Source organism: Schistosoma haematobium, chromosome 6 (genome assembly GCF_000699445.3).
Source record: "Schistosoma haematobium chromosome 6, whole genome shotgun sequence".
Classification (NCBI taxonomy): Eukaryota; Metazoa; Platyhelminthes; class Trematoda; order Strigeidida; family Schistosomatidae; genus Schistosoma; species Schistosoma haematobium.
Genome location: NC_067201.1, coordinates 104,679 through 122,612, shown reverse-complemented (window position 1 = coordinate 122,612; position 17,934 = coordinate 104,679). Strand labels below are relative to the sequence as shown.

General features: G+C 36.2%; 1 protein-coding gene across 4 annotated transcripts; it reads left to right on the top strand.

The window, feature by feature from the left end:
- The first annotated feature begins 564 nt into the window (after window positions 1-564).
- SERINC3_1 (Serine incorporator 3) lies at window positions 565-15,937 on the top strand. Of its 4 annotated transcripts, none has more exons than XM_051216604.1 (9): window positions 565-655; window positions 698-940; window positions 3,006-3,357; window positions 4,323-4,482; window positions 6,376-6,464; window positions 6,739-6,932; window positions 7,106-7,752; window positions 9,407-9,972; window positions 12,256-12,732. In XM_051216604.1, the coding sequence occupies exons 3-9, from the start codon at window positions 3,289-3,291 to the stop codon at window positions 12,349-12,351; spliced, it is 1,821 nt and encodes a 606-aa protein (XP_051065194.1). In that variant the 5' UTR covers window positions 565-655; window positions 698-940; window positions 3,006-3,288; the 3' UTR covers window positions 12,352-12,732. The 4 variants fall into 4 exon arrangements, with proteins under 4 accessions (XP_051065194.1, XP_051065195.1, XP_051065192.1 ...); XM_051216605.1 differs by having other exon boundaries at window positions 3,187-3,357; window positions 12,256-12,727; XM_051216602.1 differs by having other exon boundaries at window positions 698-787; window positions 818-3,357; window positions 4,323-6,464; window positions 7,106-15,937.
- Window positions 15,938-17,934: the final 1,997 nt, after the last annotated feature.

Sequence of the window (17,934 nt, the reverse complement as noted above, 5' to 3'; positions counted from 1 at the left end):
ATCACATTGTATTCCTTTCTTCGGAAGGAATAAGCAATATAGCTCTCCACGTTTGTGAGCAGAGCCGATCATCTTAAAAATCAAGCGAAAATGGAAACACAGAAATGGATTTGAATAAATCTCAAACCTAAACCAAAATGAATCAATTCAAATTCGCCTAAGCATGCTTTGATGAAATAAATACACAAAAGAAAAGTTAATACACACAAGTAAGAAATCAACTTAACTGAAAGAAATTCACTTAAAGTGTAAACAGTAGTTTTGATGCGTAATTTACAATCAAGACAGTAAATTTAACCCAACGAGGAAAAATATCATTCTTTCTAAATAGAGCGTACATAATAACAAACGCTGTGTTCTCTTATTTTCTAAAATTTGGAGTTCTCTGAAAACCCAGACGGCTGAAAATATTCTGTTTCGTGTATCTAACTGCTCTATGAATAAACCATCGTGAAGAGTTTTTTGGAGCTAAGTATTTTCGAAGACATTTATAATCCCGGTCGAACCATCACTGTGATAAGAAAATATAGTGAAAATAATTCAATCTTTTCGTATAACATTGGCGATTGAACGGGTTTTGTTTAATCCGCCGGACGGGACGTAACACTATTTTTCTAATCACACCGGGATTATGACAGACGCTGGCTTCTTCAAGGTTTTCCTTATTAGCTTCCTAATTGTTTCTATCGGTGTTTAGGGTACAAGTGCTGAGCAAGATGCCAGGTTCGCTGATAAAAAGAAAAAGTTGATGAAAACTATGAAATTCGGAGAAAACTTGGCTCAAAAGGCATGAGCTCTATTTGTCATTTATTTCCAGGTTGACATGTCCAAAATTAATTTGGAGTCTATAAGACCATGGATTGTTAAACGTATAACAGAGCTTTTAAACTTTGAGGATGAGGTCGTCTGTGACTACATTTTCAACCAACTGGAGGAGCGCGTAAGTTTGCTTACTTTTTTCGTTGTTAACACTGAATTCATCATAGAAGCAACTTTAGTTGTGGTTAAGACTAGATCAGGGTCTAACTATTATCATGGCTTGCCTCCGTTCGCTGAATAATTTTGTCAGATGACTCTGGGTCATTAGAAATAGTTACTTAAATAATCAATGTAGTGTTCGTCTTGATCAACCTATCACCTGCGCAGTTCTTTAGTGAAAGGCCTGAGTTTCTCTTAGACAACTACTTTCAGTCCAGGTTTTTTTGTCCAAAAGCCGAATGTGTAGGCTACTTTACTCATTAAACACCTACTTACCGGGAGTTTGCTTTCACCATAGTGTTACTCATTTCGAATTTCGTGTGTAAAAGCCACCTACAAACAAGTTGCAAAAAAGCGGTCAGGTATTTTACTGTTTACTAGACACGTCGTAATTCTGGGATACGTCTTTTTATGAAATTAGTTAGCTTTGTTACCTGTTGAAGGTCAAACATGCACTAATAGTCATGGTGTGTATGGTTCCTTCATAAACGTAAGAACGGAACAGATGTGCATCGACCTAGTTTACCATACCGAATCAGCGCACTGATACGATTAGTGCTTCTTGTATGTGCATTCTGAACGAGGGCAGATAATCAGTTATTTAAACTGGAAACATTGAACTGAGCTGTTATTTGTCATGCCTCATTCTGTTCTTAAGGCATTAGCAGATCGGTAAGCTTTCAATACTGACATCTTTCTAAGTAGTAAAAGTACGCATGTGTGGAAGCTGACATATTGGTGATTTGCTGTACGTCGAAACTAAGGGAAATTTGCATTAAGTAAAAAGGATCAAGAACTTTGCATTCTTTGTACATTGTTTGTACGTTATCGTGTTATTTCCCAATCAGTTTTCGGTATTTTGATTTCCTATGTGGATACAGCTTGTAAGGGGTTTACGATGCTGAGTATTACATTTATACCGATGTATGCCATCAGTCAGTCAGCTACAACGTAGGACCAGGCATATATATATATGCATCGGTCCAAGTTGCCATACCGCACAGCAGGATGAACACCGGATTCATAGGAGTAGTTAAGTCAGTGGTGGTAATATATAAAAGAAAGATTGCATATAAGGATACAGTACAGGAAGAAAGAATTAGTTCGTAGGAAGTTATGAGGCGATTTTAATCTCACCATTTTGATCGATTCTGAGCCATGTCACCAAGAGTCTCTAACCATTGGTTACGAGTCACGCGAACCCCGACCAAGTAATCTGCATCTACCAATATGGCTCAGATCAGAAGTTAGTGACTTTAAGCAATGGTGCCATGTTTTGGTTTGGCCCCCCCCCCAACTTTCATTCAACCATCTCTAACACTAGTCAGAAATGCGCGTCGTAGTAATCGGTGTTCAGGCATGCATAACACATGGCCCAACCATCTCATTCGATGAAGATTCACAACTTCATCAACTGATTTACCATCATTTCCTAATACCCTGCTTCTAACCTCACTATTACTGACCCGGTGATCCTAGCAGATGCCAGTAATATTTTTAAGGCATCTCTGGTCAAATACTAGTAGCTTACGAGTATCTTCAACTCTTAGTGTCCATGTTTCGCAACCGTAAAGTAGAACAGAACGGACTGCCGCGCAGTATACTTGTCCCTTAATTGATAAACGGATATCTCGCCTTCGCCATGGAATTTTATGTCCATCGTTTCCAATTGCTGTTTTTATTCTACACCCAAAATTAAATTCGTGGCTGTCCAGTCGTTTAGATGCTTATACCTCCGCAGAAAATCTGATTTGAAAGCAGCTATTCTTGTTACTGGCGCTTAGCATTTTGTAGTAACTTCACTTTTCCTAACATCTGAAATTAGGTTTTTACATATTTTAGTCACCCACCACAAGTATTTTAGCATGTCAGCTGAAAAATAGTGCTATGAATAGATTTTAACGTAGTTGGGGTTTATTGACTTACGATATATAAACCAGTTAATACTGTATTATTCCATTTTTAAATTAACTTATAATAATGACCATTTTTTCCAATTTTAAAGTTGGTTTCGATTAAATTTTCAGGTCTTTTGGGATGCACATCGACAAACAATGGTGGAACTCAGGTCTCCTGCGACGCACTGAGTGCGCTGCCGGTACACATTTGAGCTTGTCTGAAAATCTATTAATTTAATAATTAATTCTCATTGTCAGTTAATTGGGTATTCGCTTCCCCAACTTATGTGTTATTTTCTGTTCCTTCTAGCATCCAGACCCAAAGGAAATCCAGATTAATATAACGGGATTTTTAAACAGCAAAAATGCGAGGGTGTTTTTGTCAGAACTATGGGATTTATTGTTATCTGCCATGCAGACACCGGATGGCGTTCCTGCAGCTTTTCTGGAGGCCAAGAAAGAAGAGATCGCAAAGCGTCAGGTAATCTTTCGGTTAAAAACTTGACAAAGTCTGTACTTGATTATGTGCTAAACTACTATTTCATTGACCATCAAAATTTACTCTAAATATAAATTCGGTCATTTTACTTAGGTATTACTATTATTGGTCGAAAGTGTGGAACTATCTAACTCGGTGAAAACGGCGCCCATCAGGATTAACACAGGCTCACCAACCTACTATCCTTATTACTGAAGACTGTATTAAGGCTCTAATTGCATATTAATCTAGGTTGTGTGTGTCGATAATAACCGTTTGAATTCTATCTGTTCATTTAGTAAAATTAATTTCCTAACCAATTACAGTGCACAGTTGACACTATCCTCGTATTGTCCTACCATCACTCCTATCACAATGATTTATTTGGGAGTTTACTATTCTGGATTCCATCAAATTCAAGGTATGTCTCAGTGAAGGTGTTCGACTTTTGGCAACTAAGTAGCAGATCTTAACCCCGCTTCAACTCTGCGGCCCATAGCCATGTACACAAATTTGTGCCCGGTAAATGAGTTGCTCAGGCTTCAAGAATAAAACTGATATCTTAAAAACATGTCATCTTAGTTACCGTAAGATAATCGTTTTTTTGGGAACATTCCACTTCTCAAATCAAAAACAGCAATCGATATTTCCTGTTATGATTCCTAACTAGTGGATCGTGCATGTCTTTTTTGACAGCACCAGCTTTGATGTAAATAAAACTTTGGCATTTTGGAGAATTACCAAAAGCCGCTATCTGCCTTATCATATTTGCTTATGAACATATCTACTATCTATTAATTACAAAACCGATGCAATCGGTTTTGAACCTAAAAGCTCACAAATTACACTATGAGTTATCTGGTTTATGTTAACGTCAGAAAAAATAGATGTCAATATTTGATCTTATCGTTTCATTGGTCATCTTACAGTTGAGTAATTGATAAATGCTATTTCGTCTTTTTTTTCAGGAGGACGAAAAATTTGTTCTCGAAATGAGAAAGAGGGAAAATGAGCTAATTCAGAAAGGAACTAATCGAACGTCTAACATGAGTTCCGAACAAATAGATAATCAGAAGCGCGTTTCGTCTGTCAAAAGCAATGGAGTAGCAGAATCTGAAGAGCCGGAAAGTATGCACTTTTATGGTAGTTGTCCATCTGAAAGTTTTAGTATCCATATGTGATGAGACAGAAAAATGTTATAATCTAAAGATTTACATTATCGACTGCCAATCACATCATCTCATATTTAAAGCTTCCAGTTTGCAAACAACAGGTTACAATTTCTATGACCTTGGGGCATCTACGCTGCTTGAGGAGCTAAATCTAACCTACAAAAGTGTTTCTAGAAACAGATACATGAACATGTAAACTTTAAGGTTCACTACTTGGTTCTATCCTTTCAAGTTTCAGAAAAGACTTGAGTGGTTCTATTGTCAGCAATTCGTCAGTCATCAGTTGGGATTAATTTAGAGCTCGACTCGAATGTGCGTTGGCCCAAGTTGGCATGTTACGTTGGTACGGTGTAATTAAATTTACAAGATAAATAGCGAAGGAACCAAGGTATTGTAGTGGCAGACAATGAGAATGACTAAGCGTTGATAATGCTCAAAGGGACAATACATAGGGAAATACTGGAACTTAATTCGTAGGGTAAAATAAAGGATAAATGCATCTACATTGTAACTGATTGAGTCACATCAAGCAACATCTTTGACCAATGAATTGGTTGGTGCACTCAATTACTTCACTTCATATCGTTAGTTAAGGTGTTGATTTTGTATACGAATATATATTTATTCGGAGCTTTGGTAAGGAAGCATAGGTGTGAAAAATGTTAATGAAAATGATCAAAATTGTCATGATTTCTCTCCATATGGTAATCATTTGGATCTTAACAACTGCGTAATGTAATCATAACAGTTAAATTCTTCTTTCCAATAGTTAGGCCTTTCTTTACGTTTTTTCAATAATCCAGATATTACGATATCTATCTCAATACTTTATACGATTTTATCTGGCCATCAGTTTACGGATTTATCTCAGAGCCGATTGGTTTATATCAGAGAATCTATCCGACTTCGTCAAATGAGCTGGTCTACCAAACTTTATTGATGGTTTATAAACCTATTTGTCGTGCTTTGGAGTTAATGGTCTTAATTTAAATTAGTGAAACAGCTAGAAATCTAAGTTCATTTAAAACTTGACACCACACACTGACCGGTAGTATATCTTGTTACATTGCAACATTAATTTCAGAAACAACTAATTATATTCTTAGTATTTTCGACCTAAAATTGCCAACACGACATCTAGATGACAAAAAGACTCACCAGTCTTATAAATCAAACATCTCCATCTTCAAATGACAATCCCCATTCAAACATTAAAACACGAACTTTAGCGAAAAGATCCCTTTTCGACGAATTTATTTTCAAGCTGTACAGTCATATATATACAGCTGGCTGTCACGCATTACATGCATATCACTAGTACAAAGGTTTTGGCCCTCGCACTTCATAACACAAATAGATATATGCCCTCCTTCAGTAAAGGTTGATGGTCATCTCTCAGTATTTGCTGCCATATTTTCTATCATGTTTTCAATTCGAAGGATTATGCCAGTGATTTTATTAAACATATGGCAGACATTTTTTCAGCTTACGTTTTCCCGCATATATACATAAACCAAACAAGTTGAAACTCATGCAGTTTATGTACATAAGCATACACATCGAGCAGCATGCGAGAATTTAGTCCCAAAAAGTGAAATCCAGTTTATTCGGCTTACAAAAGAGTAGTGGATTGGTCCGATCTCATCGATCGCCCAAACTAACTAGTAAAGTTTCTCTCACTACCTGACCACCACGTGGAGGCTTTAAGTCGGATTTAGCTGTCTAGCCACGGGTAATGCTCATTTCATCCTAAAAACACATGTGACTTTCAATTATTTTCCTACCATGCTTAGTTGATGCTATAAAGATTAAAGTATACTCATCAGAATCATCGTATTTATTTTGCCAGCTTTTACCAATCGCAACCGTTCTACTTCACGAACAGCATCACCAGCCCCTCAACCACCTGCAACTACTACAGAAAGTCGTGAGAAACTCGTAAGTATTTTATTTTTAAATTATAGCTTTTCCATTTGTTTTTTAATGTCAACTAGATTTGTAGGTACCATTATTTTCATATTCAGGTGATATTGCAACCTTTCACGTCATACCACTTTATGTTATGTCGACTTATAGCTGCTTGCAATTGTTCCAACACACTATTATTAAGTCTGATAACGTTTGCCGGCACTTCACGTTATGATGCAACTTTTAATGATTAATAGTTTCATCTACAAACAAGCTTAATGTCTTTTGATGACTGGAATTTTAGGATGGAGCAACTAGTCGAACTGCTCATCGAGATGAAACGAGTTCGTCGCGTTCCCCTGAACAACACCGTCGCCGTCGTCATCATCACCACTCTCCTGAGAGATGTCCGGTCGACACAAGACGCCGTAGATCACATTCACGCACTCGTCATCGTCGTCAGCGTTCCAAATCTCGCTCCAAGCTGGTGCAAAAGCCGTAAGTGATACTAAATGCCAATTTAATGAGTATATTTCTTAAATTCACTATGTTAAAATTATGTCAAAATTTATTATATCTTTTTAGTTTCGTTAACACGTCCAGCAAGTTTTGCATTCCCACCTAGAAATTTATCTGGTACATCACTGATAATACTTTTTTCTTTTAAATAGGAAATCACCTGTCACTGACTGGAGAAAAGACTTGATGGCCGGTAGACGTCGCAGTCCACCGGAAATGCCTGAAAGTAGTTATTATGGAAACGAAAAACGTTCAAAAGGCCATAAGCATTCCAAAAAACACGATAAACAAAGACATGGTAACAGTCATTCACACAAATCTCACAAAAGGTCTCCGTCTCACAACGCAGACTATTATCGACCTCGCAAGCATACTCATAATTCTGGATCCCGACACCATAACATAGTCGAAGTTAACGAGAGAGATCAAAGATCAGGTTGTTTAGAACAATCAAGAAAAGATGGTTTTGCTGAAAACTACAGAAAATATGAAGGTCCTGACCTACCTTCTCATTATGATTATCGTTCGTCTAGTAGATACAGACATGATGCTGAATCACACGGTCGCAACGCAAGCCCAGAACCAAGCCGCGCGCGCGATAGAGAATCTGATTGGCATCTCAGAGATCATGATCACCGACATAGTCACCACTCTAGTCACATAAAAAGAAGAGAAACCTCATCTGGACACGAAAATTTATCCTTTGAAAGACGCCAGTATCACCGTTTACCGAGTCCTGAAGGGCCGTCATTGCCCCCAAATATTTCCAAAAGACCTTCAGATTCTAGGATAATCGAAGGTCAGCTAGTTCTTTTTGTCAATGTTATGGTGAATATAATACATTTTGCTCATTCGTTTTCAATATTGTCTAAGTTTTGTCTCAGTTGCATATAAAGTTGTTTGTAGTGAAGTTTACTGATAATAAAAACCTGCTGTAGATAATTCAGTTAACTTCGTAAGGTGATTTCAGCGTTCCAAGGGCACATTTACCGTGACAAATAGTAATATGACCATTAATATTACAGCGTGCCTGCAAGTTGTGATGGGTTGGCTCCAGAGGTCTTCAAGTATGGTGGTCCAGTTTTAACGATTAGGTTGACTAATATTTTAGCTAAAATCTGGTAACTAAATGTAATCCCATCTGACTGGTCGCAATCACTGGTTGTCCCAATATATAAGAAGGGGTCTAAATCATCCTGTGATAACTATAGGGGGATTATTTTGACTAATATCAGTCAGTCAACTACAAAGTAGGACCAGGCGCATATATGCATCGGTTCAAGTTGCCATACCTCATTAGCACAACAAGATGAACACCAAATTCACAGAAGTAGTTGCTTCAATAGTAGTGATATATAAAAGAAGGATTGTGTATATGGATATGATACAGGGAGAAAGAATTATTTCATAGAAAAAAAGGTATGAAGCTATTCTAATCTCACTGTTTGAGAGAAGACAAAGACTGTATTCACCTATGCCATTGTGAGCGATTCTGAGCCATGTCACCAAGAGTCTCTAACCATTGGTTACGAGTCACGCGAACCCCGACCAAGTAATCTGCATCTACCAATATGGCTCAGATCAGAAGTTAGTGACTTTAAGCAATGGTGCCATGTTTTGGTTTGGCCCCCCCCCCCAACTTTCATTCAACCATCTCTAACACTAGTCAGAAATGCGCGTCGTAGTAATCGGTGTTCAGGCATGCATAACACATGGCCCAACCATCTCATTCGATGAAGATTCACAACTTCATCAACTGATTTACCATCATTTCCTAATACCCTTAGTCTAACCTCACTTCAACCGATGTATATATGCTCCTGGTTCTACGTTGTAGCTAACTGACTGACTTACATAATTATGGTACTAACTCAAAAGTAAGTGTTGTACAATCCAGGGAATGAGCTGTTTATCAGTATTCGATAAAGTGCACTATTTTACATAATAGTAGTTGTAAACGATTTACCTTCAGGGTAATAGAATTTCCTCCTGAGTTTGTTGAATTTCCTGTGACTGGGAGTAGAGACAAATAGGTTAATCGTCCATTCTGAATTTTCATTATCAGAATGTGACACTTGTTTGAAAGATGGGAAGCTCATTTTATCCATAATATTATATAGATCCATCGTTCCGAATGCGAAAACTAACCATATATCAGATAAACACACACTACCAATATATCAGATATGGATTTCACTGCATTGAAGATGCATTGGTTCTTCATTTGTTGTCAGTTTGTGACGAAAAATTACTTCGGAAGTACAATTCTCCACGTAATTTTTAGTTAAATATTAATTGAATGCTTACTAATGACTATCTTTAAAGTTTGAAAGGATTCAAGTAACAGGACTTACGGATCAATGTGGTGTCATAGTTTAATAATTTTAAAGTTGTTTAATTTTCTTAAATTAAAGTTGCAATCTAACTTCCCCAACTTTGTTGTTTGCTTCCAGGAGTCCCCAGTAAGCGTACAAAACGTGAGGCATCTGCTTCGTCAAGCAGCTCATCAACCAGCAGCAGCAGCTCTAGTAGTAGTGGTAGTAGTAGTAGTGGAAGCTCCAGTAGCAATGAAAGCGAAAGCGAAGGAAATGGAGAAGAATCTAAAAGGCCACAAATTAAAATCCCAAAGAAAGAACTCACCCATGAAGGTCCTGCTCTCCCTCCAGAGCTGGAGGTATCTCAACCTGAAGGTCCTGCTCTTCCTCCGGATGTTGAACTCGCCGTAGAGTGGTCGGAAAACCCAGCCCATTCTGGATCTACATCCCCAAGTTCGACAACTTCAGGATCTTCTACTGGTGGCGAACACAGTGAGGAATCGGGATCAAGTTCAAGTGATAGTGACAGTGGCAGCAGTAGTAGTAGTGGTACCGGTAGTAGCAGTAGCAGTGAAAGTGATAATGAAGCCAACACGAAACCTCATAAATCTGAAAGAAACGGTAAACACCCTAAAAGTCTTGGAAATCATATGTCTCCTGAAGGTCCTGCTTTACCTCCTACCTCTAGCTCTAATTCACATAAGGTATATGCTCCTCCTGCATAGTTGTTGCATTTTCTGTTATCATTATTACTATTCCTTATTTTTCAAAAATTTGTTTCATAACGGGTTTACTTGAAGGCTGATATGTATTTTCAAAATCTTCCGTTTCAGAATGTTGATAACATCTACACTTTTGTAGCACATGCACGTTGTGTAGTGCGAAAACTCTCCTATCATTAATGTAGTTTGGTTAAAAATTGAATAAAAACACTTTCATATTGATCCTTTACTGGTTCATCGAGGGTTTTATTATTGTATCAGTTTATCTCCGATAGTGATCTGAATCCTGCTTTTTTGGTGTCTGGCATTGTGAAGAAACAATTAAGCATTAAGTCACTGTTGAATACTCTCATGAGTGAGTGGGATCACATGAAAGAATTGTACGTGGTTGTTATGCTTTACGTTTTCTCTAAGTCCTAGTATTTATAATCAGAACTTGTGACATCTGTAGAAGCTTGACCTGTTCTTACAGTAATCCTGGGAACCTGAAATATTTATGGAAATTCGGATCTCTACTTGTTCATGTTGACATAGTTCTAGGACTTCTTTTAAAACTATAGAGTCATCTAACTGTTATTAAATCATAGGTTAATTGTTCATCCTAGTTGTTTAATACAGACGTTCTTGTAATCCATTGCTTGAATTATAGCCCTACTGACTATCCTTTCAGGACAAATTGATCTAGTACGTATATGCAATTGGTGTCTGTTACGTATATTTAGTTTAGGCCTTTTGCCCCAGCGTCATTGCAAAAAGTTAGTCAAAGTAAGAATAACAAGACTCGCAGAATAAAATGAATTTATTTTATATCAGCTGCCAGGAGGCTTTAATATTAATCGAATTTCATGCTTTCTGCTTTCTTACACTTTACCAGTCGGACAAGTTGTATAGATTTGGAATGTCGTTGACATTCTTTGTCCACTCAGTCATAACGTAGCGCTTTCAAGAAGTTTGCGTCAACACAAGTGCCCACATCAAATTAGGATAATTAGATAAAAATAAAAATATGGACAGCTGAATGTAATAATAATATTATCAGTGATTGTAGAAGACTAAGCAAAGAAAATGACTCACGAAGAAAGAATTGGTTCACGGAGTAAAATTTTCCATAATATTGAAACTCATAATCTAGTATTTGTAGGAAAGGAATGCATGCGATTGCTCTCCTTACCTGATCTTAGCTTTCTTCCAACCAAGACTACATGTTGGAGTAGACGTAACGCGTGTCAGCTAAATCTGTCAGTGAAGATTCACTGCTTCATATATCGACTGGGCCAATAAAATACTCCTAACCTCAGCATTAGTCACTCGGTTCTACTGTATGCAATCATTGCTTGAGACATCTTATAGGTAATGTACGTCTCCCATTTTCACAGACCATGTTTCACAGCAATACAGAGCGGACATCCTCACATCGCAAGTAACCTCAAATAGCAAAAGTCACACGAGTTTTCTGAATCCATGTAGAGATTTCATCATGCACAAAACCACCAGAGTCAATGAGACCAAGATATGTGGATTGGTTGGCGCACCCAACTACTTTACTCTCTATCATTAGTTCAGGTTGACACAAACCGGTTATAGAGCAACGCTTTGAATTAAGGAGGGGAGGAATGTATCTCGTACGAGCTTAAATTGTTTCTAAAGCCATTTAAAAGACTGCAGTCTTAGTGTCTTCACTAAACAGGGGTATGTCTTCTACGTACTCCAGGTAGGTGAATGAGTTTACAGAAGAGTGTGATTCTTAGGATGATATCTATGACAAAAACGGAGATAATGGACTCCCGTAACGAAGATCACCTAAAGTTGACGATTCCAACAATAGTTGAACGTGAACGTTGATTCGATCAATATTACCCGTATAAAGGGCTTTTACAAATTTTGTATACTTTAGCACACCTTTTAACGACGAACCTAGTGGTCTGGCACTCTGATTTGTTTTAAGGAAGTTTTCAAGGCTCTTCGTAACCTTTTAAACTCCTTACTTACGCTAAAATTCGTATTTTAGACTACTTTAAGCATTGATAAAAATACAACCAACTTAAGCATTCTTCATATTCCTATCTTCGAGGTAAACATAAGGAAACTTGTCAGCTGTCTACTTTCTGATACTTACAAAAGATAGGTTTATCTGTATAAGTGTCAATTCATGATCCATTTACTAGTTTGGAGATTATCTAAGACCTGAATAAGGATAACACTTGTTTTGTAGTGACCATCTATATTCTATTTTGTGAAAGTTAATTTTTTTATTTTTTTGTGTAGAGGATTGACCCCCATGAATCAGTTGAAGAGGTTTTACGTCGACGGGCTTTGGAGTCTTTACTTCGGAGCTCACAAAAACTCCGCGGTTCTCCTTAGATGGAATGAGTCGATTTCCATTGATTTGTGGATTAAATTTTACAATATTTTCCTCTTTTGCATTATTTGAGACAACACATACTTTTGCCGGTTTAAATAAATAGGAAATAAATGTAAACAAAAGCTGGGTCATTTTCCTAAAAATTCTTCAATATGATCAGATATCTTCATAATAAACCAGTGTATTGTCAGTTGTCGAATTTCCTTTAACCCCCTTTTGTATAGACACTCCGAAAATTCATAAATTATGTTTTGTTGAAATGAATGCTAAATTGTATTTTTTTGAAGAATTGCATGTCTTAATTATACTGGGTTTTATAATATGCAATGTTTATATAACTAAACAAATTGAAAATATACTCTTTCATGATCAGCGTTAAATATCTGTATTGTAAGCATGGTAGCAAACAAAGTTATTTGCCATTTTCTCTCTTCTTAATCCATTTGAAATTTATCGAGAAAGCATATTTAACCGATGTTCTACTTAAAAAGTGAGATTTTTTGCATTAAGAAAATATGTTTCAGTAGTTTATATTATTTCAGCTATATTAAGTAAAACGATCAATTTCGAAATAACTGTTGATTTAGGAGGCTAAATAGCTCCCTTAAAATTTGTGAAGAACAGTTGCTTCATATGTGAAACCGTCTCACTCACTTCTGTTTGAGCATTCAAATAGTATCACTAATCCTCAAAACTAAATACACAAATTTGTACTTGGTACAGATCTCTGAAATCGAAATGTGGGTGTTCAAAATATACATAATGTTTGGTAAGCGTGACTTCTAAGGTTTCACCTTTTATCACCGTATAAATATTTATTTGGTGTTCCATACCTACTTCTCTAGGATACGACAGTACAAACCAAAATATCAGAGAACGTTAATTTTTGGAGTAGGGTCTAATTAACTTAAACTTTTGTAATGTAAGTCGTTGAATTCAGGTTTAAGTAGTGGACTTTAGGGCACGGCTCTTGTGTGATGGCTCGTTACGCTAACCGATTGTCAAAACTGAAGGCTGAGCGGGGCTCAAACCTGCTTTAACTACTTTCTCGTTACATTATGATTAGTTCAGTAAATACGGATAATAGCCTAGTAATATACAAATAAACTTTTCTCCATGCCAGTCACAAACCCGATTACAATATCTTCCGTCAGTATTTGTTCTGAAAGCCTTAGATTTAAGGACCAGTTTGAGAAGCCTTTATTGTGCTATACTTTTCCTCGTTGAGTTAACCAGCACTGAGATAATTTGATCCTCAGCTGATTAAAATAAAATACACAAATAAGATGGTTCTTGGTTCGTAAAAGCCATTGGCTAGCTTGATACGTTTTTCGAAACCAGCTCGTGATGTCATTAGGAACGGTTTTATCAGCGAACAGAATGAGTCGTAGTGTAAGAGCGGTAACAAGTGTGTATCGGTCCAGCTTGCTATAACCCGCACTGCCATTGCATTTGAAGGGATTATTAAAGCCCAAGGTGAGAGAAATTAATTCCAATCGTAAGGCAGATCGAAACATTAGTAGTACCATCGATAAAGGATTAGTGAGGTCGAACCAAATAGGAAGTCTGCACCATTCAACATGGCTTATCTCAGTCTGATAACCACAATTGTTTAACGCTGTTCTACAGTCCTCTGGGAATGCTTATAAGTATTAATCCTAGAATACGTATTAATCATATTGCTTCGAAATCGCTACTCATCATCTAGTTCATTGGAATCACAGGTATGAATTCAAGTTCACACATTCTCAAGTTTCTGTGTAATGCTGAACAAGAGATTAATAATTAAGATGTAATAATAACACTATTTATAGAATTGTATAAATAACATAGGCTTTTATTAATATATTGATTTATTCTTTTTGTAAACTATTGTTCAAGTGTCTTTTGTCTAGTGAGAGCACATTAGAAAACAAGACATGTCAATAATGTCCTTGTTCTTTCTCTCATACAAATACATTAATCAATAATTATACTTAATTAGAGTAATTCACAGATGGAAAATAAGATATTAATTGGTTTTGTAATAATGTGTTTTTCATTAAAATCAACATGTTTAATTTGATAACATTTTTTCATTGCATGTTTTATATGTCTGTGTATTCAAAGTGTATTTATTCCGATAATTTTATGCATGTAACGTGGATTATAAGAAGTCGTTCAGATTTAGCTTTTAACAGTAAATGACCATTCTGTTTAGCACCATGTTTGAAAGTACTCGACAATAAAACTGCTTGACAGTTAAATCCACGTTTTCAAAGCTCAAAACACCAAAAGGACAGATAAATGACCATATGTTTGTTTATGATTCAGACTCAATCCATATGATTACGTAGATAAAATACATAAATGGTTCACATCACTTTCTAAATCTCAATAAATAAAGACATTTGTTAATATAAAACTGAGTATGGTTAATTGACTGTTATTTATGAACTATTTTTAAATTTAAATTAACGAGGCTTCTGTAAACAAACTATTGCTGAGCATCTGTGTTGAAACCGAGTGACTGACGTTTAAAGGTTCACTGAATTCGTGCTATATGGTGACTACCATTTACAGCTACCAGAAAGTATTTGTTTCCATCATAAATTTGGTTGAAATCAAGGTACCTTACTAGAAATCATAGAAGGGTAGTTTAGTTGTTTGTATTGGCCACTAGAGCAATAACAGGGATAAATATTTTTTGAGCTATACCATAAGTTGTTGAAATATGAAGCGTTCTAACCACCACATACTCATATCATGACTCAAAAGGTTACTGGTTAAGTATAAAATTTGAAAATTGCTTTCTTAACATCTACTTTGATGGAGCTGGTTTTAAAATGCCTAGTTTCTAATTCGAAATCGGAAGTTAAACAAGTTATCCGGTTAATTTATCGTTAGGAAATGATTCACGTGTTATTCATTCACATCGACATAAAAATTGCTGAGGAGTCCCATACTAGGACGAAGCGGCCGTTCAGTACTTCCAGGTTTTCCATGGTGGTCTAGCTTCAATTGACTCATGATTTCAACAAGTGAAATTTCTAAAAATCTCCACAAAACCCATTCTGATAATAAAAGTTTATATCAAACTGTATCAAAACAGTATGTTAAAACTACCATTAAAATTCTCCTATAATCAAAAACAAAGTTTTCTGGAGAGTTTGGATTCCAGCGATCAATGCTTCCAATGACAAATTTTTTAATACAGTAACAAAGATTGTTTCTTAAAGTTACACGTGCGGCAATGGACTAGTAATTACAACATTAGCTTCCAATCCACGTCGTAATTCTGAATCCTCCTTCATCTGTTTCTATTTGGAGACTCGGGTATCAATATTAGCCTTCAAAGTATAGTATAGAGACCTTCAATAGATAACTGAGTTGCACTGAATTAAAACTTTACAAAATTTATTCAGAATCGAGACAAATATACACGTCCTTTTGAGTTTTTGGATTCAATACACTCAAGTGTATCTGAAAAGAGGACAGTTCTGTTACATGTTGTTTCTTTCTTCCTCTTATATGTGTAAAGCACTTCTTATTTAATTACATTACAGTTAGCAAAATCAATATTTTAAACAATCTTACGGTGCGCTTTCGACATTCAATTCAGGTTTGACGTTGACGTCAGTAGATACATCGATGAGTTAAACAAATAAAGTATACCGAATGATTTACTCAAGGGTAAATAGATGGCAACCTGAAATCAAAAGGAAAGCATCCAATCGGTACCTAAGAATATTTTGTTTACAAGCATCAAATCCATGGGGTATATGTCAGTAAAGATCCCGAAAAGCTATCCACGAAGATCTACGAGAAAATTCACTGTAACACTTAACTGTCTTCTCATGTATGCAGCTAACTCAAGAATGTCCTACGAATAAATTGTTGTCCTGGTCCACGTTAAACCGCATCTATAATTTTGTTCGCTTTTGTAGAGTACAAAGCATGTACCTTATAAACGCGTATGCAAGTACAACCCTTCATGGTTATTAAAACAGGATGTACAGGTTAGTCAATGGGTCTGTTCTCGAACTTCCTGTTAATTTTGGCCACATGCTTCCACCAGAACTATCATCCAAGATAATCTATTACGTAAAAATATCCGGGCTAAAGTGAGCTAATGTTGAAAAGTTTTAATGACTGAGGCTTCAATAACTAATCCATTCAAGCCTTTTCTGTGTTTTCAAAAGAGATATATCCAATTCCTTATTTTACTATGGTCTTAGTACTCCTGATTTTAAGAGTTGATGTTGATATTTATTTGTTTATTCTTCACGTCGTATCAATCATTTTCATCATAATACTTCTAATTACCTTTAAGTATACATTGTAACTTACATTCAATAATAAAAACTTTAGATAACTTTGTTAATGACCATATATATGATTGTACAGCTTTAGTATATAACGTAATTGGGAAAGTTTTTTTCCCTTCACTGAACTATTTTTATTTTATAAGCAAAGATGGATAGTGGCTAGCAGTGGAATCCAGGACGCGCGTTTCGTCCTGTTTGGGACTCGTCAGCTGAATGTACCTGCATCTCAGAGTTGATGTTCACTCTGGGACTCGAACTCAGTACCGATCAGAGACTAATCAATTTCAGTCCTAAAACATCAATGGGAAGATTCAAGTAAAACAATACCAAGTGAATTATCTTTAGTTTGCTTAGATACCAACCAGTTTAGTCTTAAAGAGTAGTTTCAGTGAGACAAGTAAATATGATATTGTTAATGATTTTAACCATTGGTATCTATACAAATTCACTGATTAATAATTAATTTGAATGATTTGTTTCTTTCTAACGGTTTTATAGATGAAAAAAATAGTAAGCAATGAAAATCACGTTATTAATGATTATTAAGGTTAAGTGAACAAAATACTTTAGGAGTATGTTGTGCTATCTTACATATCTATACATTCTTATAGAAACTCCACTTATACCAACAGGGTGATGATATTCTGTTTTCTCTAAATCTATAATTAGCCCGTTTAACCTTGACCTACTTCATGCGTTAAAAAAAAATCAAGGCATGTGCAAAACAAAAGCTTATGATGTTTCGACTACTCTGTGTTTGGCTTTTTGTAAGTACAAGATCTTTAGCCTGTGAATAGAAGGGTTGGTAATTTTTCGATTTTGGTATTTAGAATTGGATTTGATCAGATACTTTGATATATAGGCTTCTTGAGTGTACGCCTCGAAGTTGCCTGTAGCTGCAAGTTGATTATTTTCGGGATAATGGGTTACTTAACAGTACGGGGTTGTGGAGATTGTTAAGTTTTGATTGAGATCATGAAACGATCAAAAACCCTATACTGTTAATTATCATGTGCTCTTTTGTGAATAACTTCGAGGGGTGATTCACGGAGTTCTAGTTAGAAGCTATGACCAGTGGAACTAATCCGCTTCAGGTGTGAGGCAGTTACCCATCGAAGACAATGTAAGATGATCGCGTAATATCGTGGATTGATTGAAGTTAGTTATTAACACCGCTAAATGCTGGCTTAGTGGTCTAGAGGTTGTGCGTTCGCGGTCCTGGGTTCTAATCTCGTGTGCAGGATCGCGAGTGCTCACTGTTAAGGAGTTCCATAC